General features: G+C 39.0%; 1 protein-coding gene across 3 annotated transcripts in view; it reads right to left on the reverse strand.

The window, feature by feature from the left end:
• The window catches only part of SNTG1 (syntrophin gamma 1), a 231,328-nt gene that overhangs the window by 36,405 nt on the left and 181,984 nt on the right, over window positions 1-12,939 (reverse strand). For all 3 annotated transcript variants that reach the window (XM_083747840.1, XM_083747839.1, XM_083747841.1), the window contains 2 exons: window positions 6,443-6,559; window positions 4,879-4,950 (listed from right to left, as the gene is read on the reverse strand). In XM_083747840.1, the coding sequence (XP_083603966.1) occupies window positions 4,879-4,950; window positions 6,443-6,559 (189 nt within the window). The remainder of the gene's footprint in view (window positions 1-4,878; window positions 4,951-6,442; window positions 6,560-12,939) is intronic.

Genomic DNA, 12,939 nt, shown 5'->3' on the forward strand with positions numbered 1-12,939 from the left:
CCTCTAGGGTGGGGAAATAAAGACCAGCCCCACAGGCCAGAAAAGTTCCCCCACCTCTGCTGTAGTGCAATAAAGTTTTACCAATTCACCTGAGTGGGTCAACTCAGAATAGAGACTGTGGGGGTGGGTGTACAGCAAAGACAAGAATGTATTTAAGTATGTACAAAATGCCTTTTTAAAGAAACCCATCAACAATAATCAAACAGCTGAGATTGGGGGAGAGGGCACATGGTTCAGAGGCTGTGATTTTCAAGTGGGCCTGATGCCAACATATTATGACAAGATTTCTAAATGTTTAACTGATATGTACCTGATATGTACACATTTAGCAGGTGAATTTTCCCTTTCATCTCCATGGTAGATAAAGCTAATTGCATCTCTCCCCCTTAAATAAGGATATAGAGCTTTCTGTAATAAATGGGGAACAACTTTATTAAGGACGTTTGTGCCTTGCACATGTGATAAAGAAACACAGGACAATTCAGTTTAGATTTTGCTAGTGGATGGTAGGAACAGCTAGATTTTTATTTTAATTACATAATGGATGCTTCTGAAATCATCTCATTGATTTAAGCTGATATTCTACTGAGTAAATAGGTGCAGAGCTGAAACATCAGAATTTTCTGAGGTTATTAGAGGCAAAAGCAAGAAATGAAACTGACGAAAGTAATGTCAATTTCACCTCATTCACTGGGCTTTACTGAAGGGAAAGACTTGTCCTTTTCCCTCTTGCAGGCAGTGTCCAAATGCACACACCATTAAAAGCAGCGGTGAAGAAAACTGGCATCCACACACTGATGCACATTCAAGCACCCATCAAAAATGAAGAAAAGAATCTAGATGTGATGACACGCATCAATAAAAGAAAAAAGGTTTACTTGAAATTGTAGCAACTGATAGCTGCATGAGGAAAACACATTATATAAATTTTAAATGGAAAATAACGGAAGAGAGCCTGAGCAGAACATGTAACCATGGGAAAAAGATGGAAAATGAAATGGAAAAAGCTATCAATCCCTGCTCCGTTTTCTGATTCCTGTCCATCAAAAGATCTCTGTGCTAACTCACCTGCTCCTAGCTCAACTATGCTGTGCTACTATTCTTTCTGTCATCCTTCTGGTTTGTATTTTGAGATTCACATATCTTGGATAAATATGCCAGAACTGATTAGTTTGCTTCTTTCATAATGAGCTCAGGTAAGTTTGATATACTAGCTGCTGATGTTTCTTTCTATATATTAGTACTTGGGCATTTGACTCCTCCTTTGTATTTTAACAGAGGAAGGCTCAGTCCCAGTTCTTGTGCTTCCAAGGCTACAGCTGCTGGAACTGCACATGACCCTCCAGATGTTGGCTTTTAACTACTCTCACCCCTGACCAGGGACCAGGCTGGATGGGGCTAATAGGAGTTTCCTTTCTTCTTTATTTTATTCCTTTTATAATTCTTGCCTTTTTTATTATTTCTCTTCTGTAGATTAGTTTGGCTTTTATTGTATTCTGTGTTTGAAACTTGTAATAAAATTTGATTAAAAAAAGAAGTTCCAGTTTATTTCATAGTTGGACATAGTGACCGATTCAGGTTGAGGGGGGAAAACAGAAATAATTCCAGATAAAACTTGATAATCATTATGACTTTAAAAAATAAAATAAAAATAAATTACATGTAAAATGTAAAATTTTACATGTAAAATGTAAAATAAAAATAAATTACATGTAACATGTAAAAACCAGCCATACAACACGCACATTCAGGCAATTATCCAATCACTCATCTTCAAGCATCATCAATAATCAATTGTAACTGATTCCTAAAATCTACTGAAGGTGCTGTCTTGTCTAATATATGGTCAAATTAGACACAATGGAATTTCCATACACCAACCTGTAAACATTTTCAGATTCAACTGATTTACATAACTTATTCCAGTTTCTAATGTCTGGAGACAGAATCCTAAAAAGAACTTTATGTTGAGCTAGGTACTCAAAAAAGTTTGCTCTACTTTTTGTTGTTGTTGTTGAAAGTAGGGAGTAAGGGGAATGCAAATGTAATAAAGCCTGTAGCACAACTGTCAAGTACTTGGCTCATATCCCAGAAGAGTTTAAACCAGCATCTCTTCTAATGGGAAAGTGCAACACTTGCTGGCCTAATTAATACTGATTTTCATGTTAAATGAGAGCAATACATCTGTCTAAGGGAGACAAGGACTTAAAAATAAATTATTTCAAATTAAAAGTACTCAACAAATGCCAAGGTTTGGGCATTATATATATTTGGTCTGCTGCTTCACAGACTCTCTTTCTCTCTGTGTGTACCTTAAAAGTACCTTGTAAGTATGATACAAAATAATTCAGCTTCTCAAGCTTCTTGATGATGGAACTGAAAGAGACTGGAGATAACCTGCTCTGAACAATGTTTGTTTTGTGGCCCCACTCCCTTAATTTATGGGCCCTGGCTCTGGTTGGACAGCACAAGGAATTTTCAATATGTTGACACAATGCTCAATACAGTAGTATCTGCTCAGGAATGCAAGCCTGTCGACAGACACTGCAGATACCTGTCTTTCTTAACATGCAGTGCTAGGGAAAGCTTCAGAAGAGAATTGCTTCATGTCCCATTCCCTGCCTGTCCCATCCCCCAAACCATTTGGTGTGAAATTTTCCTTTATAGAAGTCCCATTATCATGTTCAGTTAAGCAGAGGAGTATCAGCATTAGTAATTGTTGATTGTTGCTTAAATGGCTATTGCCAAGGGGAGCCATTGGGGATAGAGAGGGAGAGAGAGCAAGAGCTAAATGAGGGGAGGAAGGAGAATGAAAATGAGAAATTGGAAAGCACATTTGGAGAGAGAATGCCAGAGGCAGAAACAGGGGAGTGAATTTAGGATAAAATGATGCCTCTTCCTTGTGCAATAAATGGACATGATGCAGAAAGACTGGCTTGGTTCTAATCACTGCCTTGAGTCCAGCCATTTGTGTGCTAAGAATTACTTATGCACACAGTATATCCAGGCTCAGGGCCTTACCATGCCTAAATGACACTGACTAGATGCTACAGCACTGAATCCCTAGAGACAATATTAAATTAAGACTGAAATGACTAAGTTTCTGAAAAAAAATGGTTCATCACTTAAGGATAAATTACAATTTTCAAACTAAGTGTAATGGGAGAACATATCCTAACACTTCCAGTAGAAACTAGTAGTCTTCATTTCTTGCCATAATGTTGTGATAAAGCTGAATTTATTTTCCGATCACCAGATGCCACAGTATAGTAAAGTTGGGCAAATGATGGTTTTAAATTCAACTCCTGTTGCAAGGCATTAGCCAAATAGCCACTTCTACTTCTATAATCCCAGACACGATATACTGTGAAGTATTGTTGTGTGTACATTAGCTTTTTTAACAACTCCCTTTAAAATTATTTGTTATCATTCATTTACTGCTTGGCATTTAGGGCTCTACATTTAAAACAAATTGGACTATCATAAACCCTATCTTATTATGTTTCATTAAATGTAAAGCACAGATGGCACGTGAAGATAAACATCAGATAAGAATAATTGCATTTTTACACTCAATACTTTAAAAATACAATTTGGCTACCAGTTTGTCACTTCTCAATGGTGTTTATATGATACAAAAATGAGGGGGGAAGTCACTTAAAAAGTGAATGTGTGTACTGATCAAGGTGATTCATTCATTCATATTGCAAATGTGGGAGCATTTATGGTTACGATTCCTAGAGTCATTTGTGAAATTGCCCTAAATTTACAATATGGTTTCATGCAAGCTGTGGTATCATTAATAAACCTCACCTAATATTTGGAAGCAGATTAAATAAAATTGAATAATGAACCCAACACATAATCTATTCAACAATAAAGCGGTTAGGGCTGGTTCCAGGTTTGAAGGGACTCTTTTGGCATAATGCCCTCTGGTGGGTCTCTCCCATATCATTGCTTACTTCACCCACTGTGACAGTCGAGCACCAGGATAACTTGGGGCCACCATTCCTTTGTCACAATTCACAACTTCTACAATGCACAAGAACACCCCTGGAGCACACCCAATGTAATGTAGGTCTCAGCCATTTAAATGTCTCACAATTTCTCAGCAATGCTACATTGTGACTGGCTTGGGACATTGTAGGAAAGTTAAATGGTGGCTTCAAGCTGTCCTCATGCTCACTAGAATGCCTACAATGAAGGGATGCAGCTCAGGGGCAAAGCAAATGTTTTGCATGTAGAAGGTTCCAGGTTCAATCCCTGGCACCTCCAGGTAGAACTGACCGTGCCCCCTATCTGAACCTCAAAGAGCGATTGCCAGTCAGCACGAACAGAACTGAACTAGGTGTACTAATGTTCTAACTTAGTATAAGGCAGCTTCCTATACTCCTGAAACAAGGGGTGTGTGGAGGAAGCATCAGTAGCCAATCATGCTCTGTGTCGGTAGATGTCAAAGCACCAGACACTGTCAAAGGTGGCCCAGTGCTGACATTGGCCATATGAGGTGCTGTAGCTCAGGCCTCCTTGAAAAATCAGGCCCTCAGAGTTGGAAACTCTACTCTACTCTAAGGTGTATATGGTGTCTGTGGAATGACTATGATTGTTCCGTGTTAAAAGAAAGGTTCCTGACAAAGCTACCCTTCTTATTCCACATGATGCTTACAAGGTCAGTGGCAAAATCTTAGCCCACATTAAATCCTTTCCCCCAAATTATTTCTATCATTTTGAAACTGTTCACACAGACCATTTTTCTCCACCAACTTGACTTCCATGGGATATTTTGCTAGCAGTAGTCAATGACTAGGTTGTGTTTGGTGAATACAGCCATCCCTCCTTCCCCTCAGTACAATGAAGTTGCATTTTTATTCTTCATACCTTGAGAATTTTGTACATAATCTCATATACAGAAAATGTTCTTTCGGCTCGTGTCCAGTCCCACGTAGTAACCTTGGGTGAAAATAAACAAAATTTAATTGAACTGTTTTTTCATCCAGTTATATCGGTTGGAAAGTAATGTCAAACTATGGTGTACAGCAGGGGTGGGAAACCTTAGGCCTGAGGGCCAAATGTGGCCCTCTAGTTTGGCATATATGGTCCTTGGGACTCTCCTTAAGCCACACCCCTCCTCACTTGCACCCTTTTTCTGCAGGCTATGCCCTCAAATCCTTCTTGAGTGTTTTTGTCTGGTTGGAATGCGTCCTTGAGCTCTGATAATGACTCCCACTCACCTCTGTGGAGGTTGGAAAGGGTTAAATCAGAGGCATAGCTGGAGGGGTGGCAATGTCCCCAGGCGCATTTTTCTAGGGGGTGCTGTTCATGCCGCCCTGCCAACCCTGCACCACTTCACAAGGCCGGAATCTAATCTGAATGATTCAACAAGCATAACCTGAAAGCTCTGCAAAACCAATCTCTGTGGGAAGCTCCTTACAAAAGCAGTTTCAGTGTGATATACCCTCTTTATTGGACACATGCCAAATAAGACACAGCATATTTACATGGCACGGATGCCACACGGAGGAGGACCTCTAACAATGATCTCAGAAGGCAGCCGAGTTTGTTCACATGGGAGTAGACAGTCCTTCAGATATCCAGGTGTCAAACTATAAAGGGTTTCAAAGGTCATCACTAGAATATTGGATTGAACCTGGACACAAAATGGAAGCCTGTGTAGCTAGCACACTAAGGGATTCATACACTCCTTATATGTGGCCTGTATGAAGAGCCTGACCTCAGCCTTCCGGACCGACTAAAGTGTCTTTTTTTGTTTTAGCATCCTGTTTAAGAGATTAATCAAACTTTGGGCCTAAAGAGTTATATTTCTATGCACTGAAAAGTTTTCCCTTTCTTCCTTATCAGATTTGCTCCAGCATAGGGAAAGAATCAGGCAGTCTTCTGTAGCGTGGTCTAATGTTGGCGCCCATGGCCTGAAGCAAGATGAGTGCTGCACCCCATAGTCAAGTTTGACTGGACTTAACCATCCAGGGGTCATTTATTTACCTTTACCTCATGTAGAATATATTGCAGTAATCTAAGGAAAAGAACGAGGGTATCTCCCCAACCTCATTCTTTTGTTACATGGTCAGGAACAAAATTGTACACTAGAAGAAAATTCTATCAAAAAATTTTCCCCTCATACTTATTAGATATTTCTTCATGATTATGACATCAACAGAGAAGGTAGTTTCTGGAAACATGCTGTGTAAAGATCCGAGAGTTTCTAAGTTTACAGAGAAATCTCAGTACTGGGAATGGACAAAATTAGTTGTAAGGTCATTTCTTTTCGTAGCAATTTTGTGTTAATAAATCAAATTTTCCCATCACTATTGTTGCTTTTCCTTACAACAGAGCTGAATGAAATGCCCAGGAGTAACATAAAACCTTTATATCAATTTCATAAAAACCATTTAATGGGCAGCCAATAAATGGTACTAATACTTACTGGAGGTGCTATAAATTTATAAAGTGAAGAACCTCTCAATGCTAGAAACTTTGGTGTATACATTCTGTCCTGAATTGAATCTTGTTCTCGTTCTTCTGTCCAGCCTGTGTAGACTATCTGGCAGAAAATACAAATAGTTTTGACAAATTCTACACACATAAAATGAACATTTGTTATGAAAATATGCAACATTCAACAGCTTGTTTCTAGAAGTCCCACAAAATTTCTACTGACACAATCCACATCTTGAATTGTGCATATGTGTCACTCAAGATTTATTAGCACAGAAAGTCATTCAACAATATACATGGCATGCACAACTCATCCCAGACATAATTTCAAGCCTTCAATTGTGCAAACAGCCCACTGTTAATTAAAATTCCTAATGAAATGCTTCTTTTTGGTTTTCTTTGCAACTGTGTGAAATAAAAAGAAGATGGAAATAAATTTTCACTGCATTGCATAAAATAATATAATCGCACTTCCCCACATTAGATTATTATGTGAAAATGATGTTGCAACAAATATACTTAACAGTGCATTCAAGCATGTTTGCAAACTTTATGTGACAGTTTTGTTACAGGAAACTCTATTATATTATACTGAGAGAGATGTACCAGTTGTCCAAACATCATTCATAACATTGCCAAAACATGGTATCATATGATGGTCATAATCACTTGTGAGGATACTCATCTTCTAGTGGACCATGAACCTGAGTCTCACGGTTGAGCAAAAAAAATTGTGATCCAAGTGCCTGTCTTTAACCTCTTTTAGAAGCAAAAGAAAAGCATAACTCAGACAATGTTACTGTCCTTTAAACTGCATTCACTGTAAAATGAATTACTTGACAGTAGACTACCTGGAGAATATAGCATGTCTTTGTTTTTAGTGCCCCTGATTAAAACTGTAATTGAAACACTAGGCCTAAGCAATTGTATTTTTATGCATCGAAAGATTTTCCCTTCTCTAGTTTCTACTTAGTTCAAAACTAGCAGCATGGAAGAGTTGCTGTGATTTATTGAAAAAACATCTCATCTACTAACTACTTGTGACTTTGAATGTAGCTTTTTACTGGAAATTGGGGAAAAAATCAAGCTGCAGCAAAAATTAAGAAGAATTGGAAGTGCACTTCCTTTGCATCAAAGAGTCGCTGCATTTGAATCTGGAAGAAAGGCCATCTTTCAAGGCAAGAAGCACCTAATTGTCACAGGAATACCAGAAATGGCTCAGTAGACTAGATCCAGCTACTAGGCTGGTCACCTTTGTGCCAATATTATAGGAGTTACCGACCCTAGAAAGATGTAGGGCCAACTAAAATGGTCTATACCCTTGATGACTTTTAGACACAACTGATTTCTACAATGCCTTTGTGGAGTTTGCTACTGCCATGGCTAGCTATCCAACTGATAGATAAGGAAGATAATTTACATGATGGCTCCTACATTTACAGGTCCAATATCTTGAGATTCTGATCTGCTAGTTCCCATAAATAAAGTTAATCAAGTATGTGTGAGAACTGGGGATATTTAATTTATAAGCAAGGGATTTTGTTCATTTAAAAAAATTTCTCTCTGAAAACCTTGATAATATTTCATAATGTCTCATGTCATTTATCAACGCAGATAAAGCCATTTGTTCTATATAGATGCATTGATATTTCACACTGGATTTTCCCCCCCAGTATTAAAGCAGTCCCAGAAATTTAAAGCAATTGCTCTTTAATATATTGTTCCCTTGTCTCTCTACATCATGCGAATGAATTAGATTGATTTCACTGACGGGCCTTTCTTTTATTAAAGATTTATTAACATAAAAAGGATATTTTTGATTCAGACCGTACAGCACCTGTCAAACTGTTAATTCAAAAGACTACAAGATATCAGAAGCAATATTCAAGACCATCTCTTGCTGCATTGCAAGATATGAAATTGATCAGGGAAAGGGGGAGACCCTATAACTTTGTTTCAGCAGAATTGTAAGTAATTTATATTACTGATATGCTCACTTACCTAAAGGAAATCTTACAAAAAAAGGGGGGAGAAAACCATAGTTAGATAAACAGCTCATAGGACACCAAATAAGTAGTTCCTGCATGCAAAAACCTATGCTGTGGGGATCAGAGATCAGGAAAGTAGATGCAACCCCTTGCCCATATTTTCAAACCTTCCCATGTTCAGCCCAATTTTTCCACTGCTTTAGCCCAATATATATCCCCCGTGCTATTTGTTTTTTCAGCTCTACCATTCTGAACCACCTCAAATGGCTCTTTTTGCCTTGAAAGCCTTCCCCATGCTTCTCATTTACTCTTACAAAACAGAATCAAAACCTGTGTCAAAAACCCATCTTTTTGGATTTTACAACCTATATGTCCAGGGTGAGAAATCTTTTTCAGCCAAGGGCCATATTAACTGGTTAGAAAGCTGCTAGGGGGATGCATTCCAGTAGATGGTGTGGGGCAGACCCTCATCTAAGCACTTGCTCTCAACATACACACTATAACAGGGTGTTAGAGACACAACACACACACTCATGCACACACACACACACACACACACACACACACACGAAGCTATATTCCGTGCTTTTTTCCATTAAAAATATTTAGAGGTACTCTCATTTTCCTATTTATATTGAAAGACTGCCCCTCAATGAGGCCAAACCTAGATTCACAAAATGTTTAGGGGTATGCGTACCCCTGCATCCCCCCCCCGAAAAAAGCACTGGCTATATTCCATGGAAATGGGAATATATTTAACTCTCACACTCTGTTTCCTCCATATACAAAGTTTAGAAAGAAAGAAAGAAAGAAAGAAAGAAAGAAAGAAAGAAAGACTCTCTAATTTTCTTAATCTGCCCTAATGCATATAACATCAATGACAGCTGACCGTCAAGGCTGGCTTTCAAAACTGCCATTTCAAAATGCAATTTCAGACCCTTTTTATCTACCTGGGTCTTTCAAATCATCATTATCATCATCATCATCATCATCATCATCATACCCTGCCCATCTGACTGAGTTGCCCCAGCCGCTCTGGGCGGCTTCCAGCATATATAGAAACATAATAAAACATTAAACCTTAAAAAGCTTTCCTATACAGGGCTGCCTTCAGATGTTTCATAAAAGATATATTCATCTCCTTGACATCTGATTGAAGGGCATTCCACAGGATGGGTGCCACTACTGAGAAGGCCCTCTGCCTGGTTTCCTGTAACCTCACTTCTCGCAGTGAGGGAACCACCAGCAGGCCCTTGATACTGGATCTCAGTGTCCGGGCTGAACGATGGGGGTGGAGACGCTCCTTCAGGTATACAGGGCCAAGGCAATTTAGGGCTTTAAAGATCAGCACCTGTACTTTGAATAGTGTTCAGAAAAGTAAGTTAGTTGCTTTGTGTTACCATACAGTTTTATTTGTGATCTGCACTGTTAAATTCCAGTTTGTTAATTTAATATATTGTTAGTTTGGAAACATTAGTGCAACTGAAAATTTAACTGGCCTGGGGGTCAGCTTGGCTGACCTACATTGTGAGGCATCCCTTCATCCAGATACAACCCTGTTCAATGTCAGCCATCAGTCAGGAGACTGACTCAGAGACATCCCCAGTGCCTAAGCCAAAGCCTACCAGCATCTGTGATCAATAAAGTTGTGACTATTTTCAGTTCCAGAACATTGTTGTGCCTGTTTATTCTTATGTTTCACTACTCCTTCCTGGCTCCTGGGGGCTCACTACACATGGCCCTGCAGCTGCAACATATAGGTGTTAGTATCTATAGTTGTTGATGCATGTCTCGTTTTATACAATCCAGCATATCTATACAGTAAGAAATCATCAATGTGTCTTGTTTACTTGCCATGCAACTCACCTGCCCACTGGCATAGAAACATTATTCTGTAATCCCATTAGGCTGTCAAATTTATCACTAAAAGGACCCTACTGTCCTTTTTTTCAAAGGAATGCTATGGTTTGCTCAAGGATCTAGGGACATTCATTGACAGTCTCCACAGAGCTGTTCTCCACAAATTCTTTGATATGAGTTTCCTACACATTGTGACCAAGAATTTACCATGCATCAGAGAATCTTGTGTACTGCTTCACATTCCCCCTGAAAATTCACAGCAGACTGTTTGCTACTATAAAAATCATAGCTGTGAAAGACAAATTGAGCTGGGACTGCAAAGAAGTCCAGAAGTCTTAGTGGGCTTGGATTAACTTAATAGTGTTGAGGCAGCAGGGATAAAGTATGCTTTGGGTAAGTCTTTTGGATATTGAATTTCCAGTGGAACTAACTTACAGGCATAACACTAATGTCTGGATAACTAAATGACCTACTCCCACCCCCTAAGAGCTTGCTCCTCGTTTATATTCAGGCACTACAGGGTGGCTAAGAATTGAGAGAGACCAATTTATTGCAAGATAATTCTACTTATCCCCTTTCCTTGGCAGTAAGTCATTTTGTTGTTGCTATTTAGTCTCTCTGGACCACTCTTCAATCTTGATTTCCTACTATACTGCCTGCATTCTGACTTCTGAAGCTGCTCCACTGTGACTTATCATGGTTTATGGCTCAAGATAGCTACCTTCAGCTCGATTTTCAGCCAAAGATACAGTATGCTCTGACATGGTCCATCTCCAGCCCCATTACCATTGTGTACTGGTCTTTCTTCCCAGTATTTACAGTCAATCCACCTTTTTTTGTTTCTATCACATGCTTGGATTTTGAATGCACTTCTATAAAATTAATCACAAATTACAAACTGATCCATTTTATCGCACTCCAAATAGTTTACTACACAGCAGTCAGGTTTGTCTAAAAGAAAGTTATAGGAACACAAACATCAGAAATAATCAAACTTGATAATATGTAGACATAAGATTAAATTGCTAGCAGAATTATACCATTACAGAAAGGGCCATTAATCTTCTAAAAGAGAAATCAATGCCTATAATTGAAAGAGGATAGAATAATCAAGGTATATAATTCCAATTTCAAGTCTTGAAGTGATTGTGTGTGCTGGCTATAGTGTAGGTGCAAACAGCACAGATAAAGATAATGGAACCTATAAACAGTGTTAAGAGGTAACTAAAGTAATTGACAGATATAACAATCTATTACAGCAATTGTATATAAGAGTACATGCAAAATGGATTCATAACGTATGTAACATCAGCTGAATTTCATTGTAAAGCTGAAGCCGAAAATAATGCATTGTAGTTCTTGAGATCTCCAGATTATATCTCATTTCATTACTTCATCAAAGCTAGATTAGTAATGAAGAATTTTTCATGGTTGGCAGATTCCAAAAACATATTATCCGATGCGACTCATTTAAAGTAACTTAGCAAGCAGAACTTCCAGAAATGAAGTTTATTGTTGCCCAGAAGAAGCATCAACACTGAATAAATTTCCCAAATATGAAAGTGGCAGATTAACTTTGTGGGTTTTATGCTATATGGGGCTCTGCTCCTTTACATTTGTGTGTATCCTGTAGGTATATGCATTACAATTTACAAGAATTTTCTTATTTATTTCATTCCTTTTAAAAACCACCACGGGAAGATTGACTTGTCTAAAGCAACCCAGCTATAAGAAAGACTACCTGAGCTCCTAAACTGGTTTTATTAAATCAAGCTTTGGCCATAAGATTTTGCTTTCTTTATGCTATAAAAAACAAAAGGCCTTACTTGTTATAAAATAAACTCAAAGCACTTTGCAAAAATAAAAATGCATAAAAGGAAATAAAACCAATTACATAGATTAAAACAATACACGAAGGCCAGGGAAGTACGTACTGGAAGCGGTGTCACTCTGCATGTCAAAAGAGAGTAGAAACATTCATGGGGATAAGGCTATGAATAACTGCTAGTGTCAGGGACTGGCAGCATGGGGAAGAGTAGTGGAAGCTGCCTGCCCAAGAGCCCCCCAGGGAAGGCACAGAAGACTACTTAGATCTTGGTTCCTGTTAGTGAGAAACTGGCCACACCTCAGAGCAGGGGACAACCTGAGAGGTACTAGAAGCAGGAAGCTTGAGGGATCACAAAGAGGCTGGTGGTTCGGAACATTTCAGTTTGTGGCTCAGTAGTACTGGAAAGATAGCAGACAAAATGCCCACTAAAGCAGAGAGGAACTATCCTGTCTTCTTTAATTTTGTTCAGCCAACCCACATGCAACATATACAGTGGTGCCCCGCAAGACGAACGCCTCGCAAGACGAAAAACCCGCTAGACGAAAGGGTTTTCCGTTTTGGAGGCGCTTCGCAAAACAAATTTCCCTATGGGGTTGCTTCGCAAGACGGAAAAAATCTTGCATCCCCCCCGCGGGGTTTTTTCGCTTTTTTCGCCCTTTTCTTAAGCCGCTAAGCCGCTTATCAGCTGTTCCGCTGATAAGCCGCTTAACAGCTGATCGCTGGAAGCCGCTTGACAGCTGTAGCGCTAATCCGCTAAGCTGTCAATGGGCTTGCTTCGCAAGACGAAAAAAACCGCTAGACGAAGAGAAT

The sequence above is a fragment of the Podarcis gaigeae genome (genome assembly GCF_964106915.1).
Source record: "Podarcis gaigeae genome assembly, chromosome: 7".
Taxonomy (NCBI): Eukaryota; Metazoa; Chordata; class Lepidosauria; order Squamata; family Lacertidae; genus Podarcis; species Podarcis gaigeae.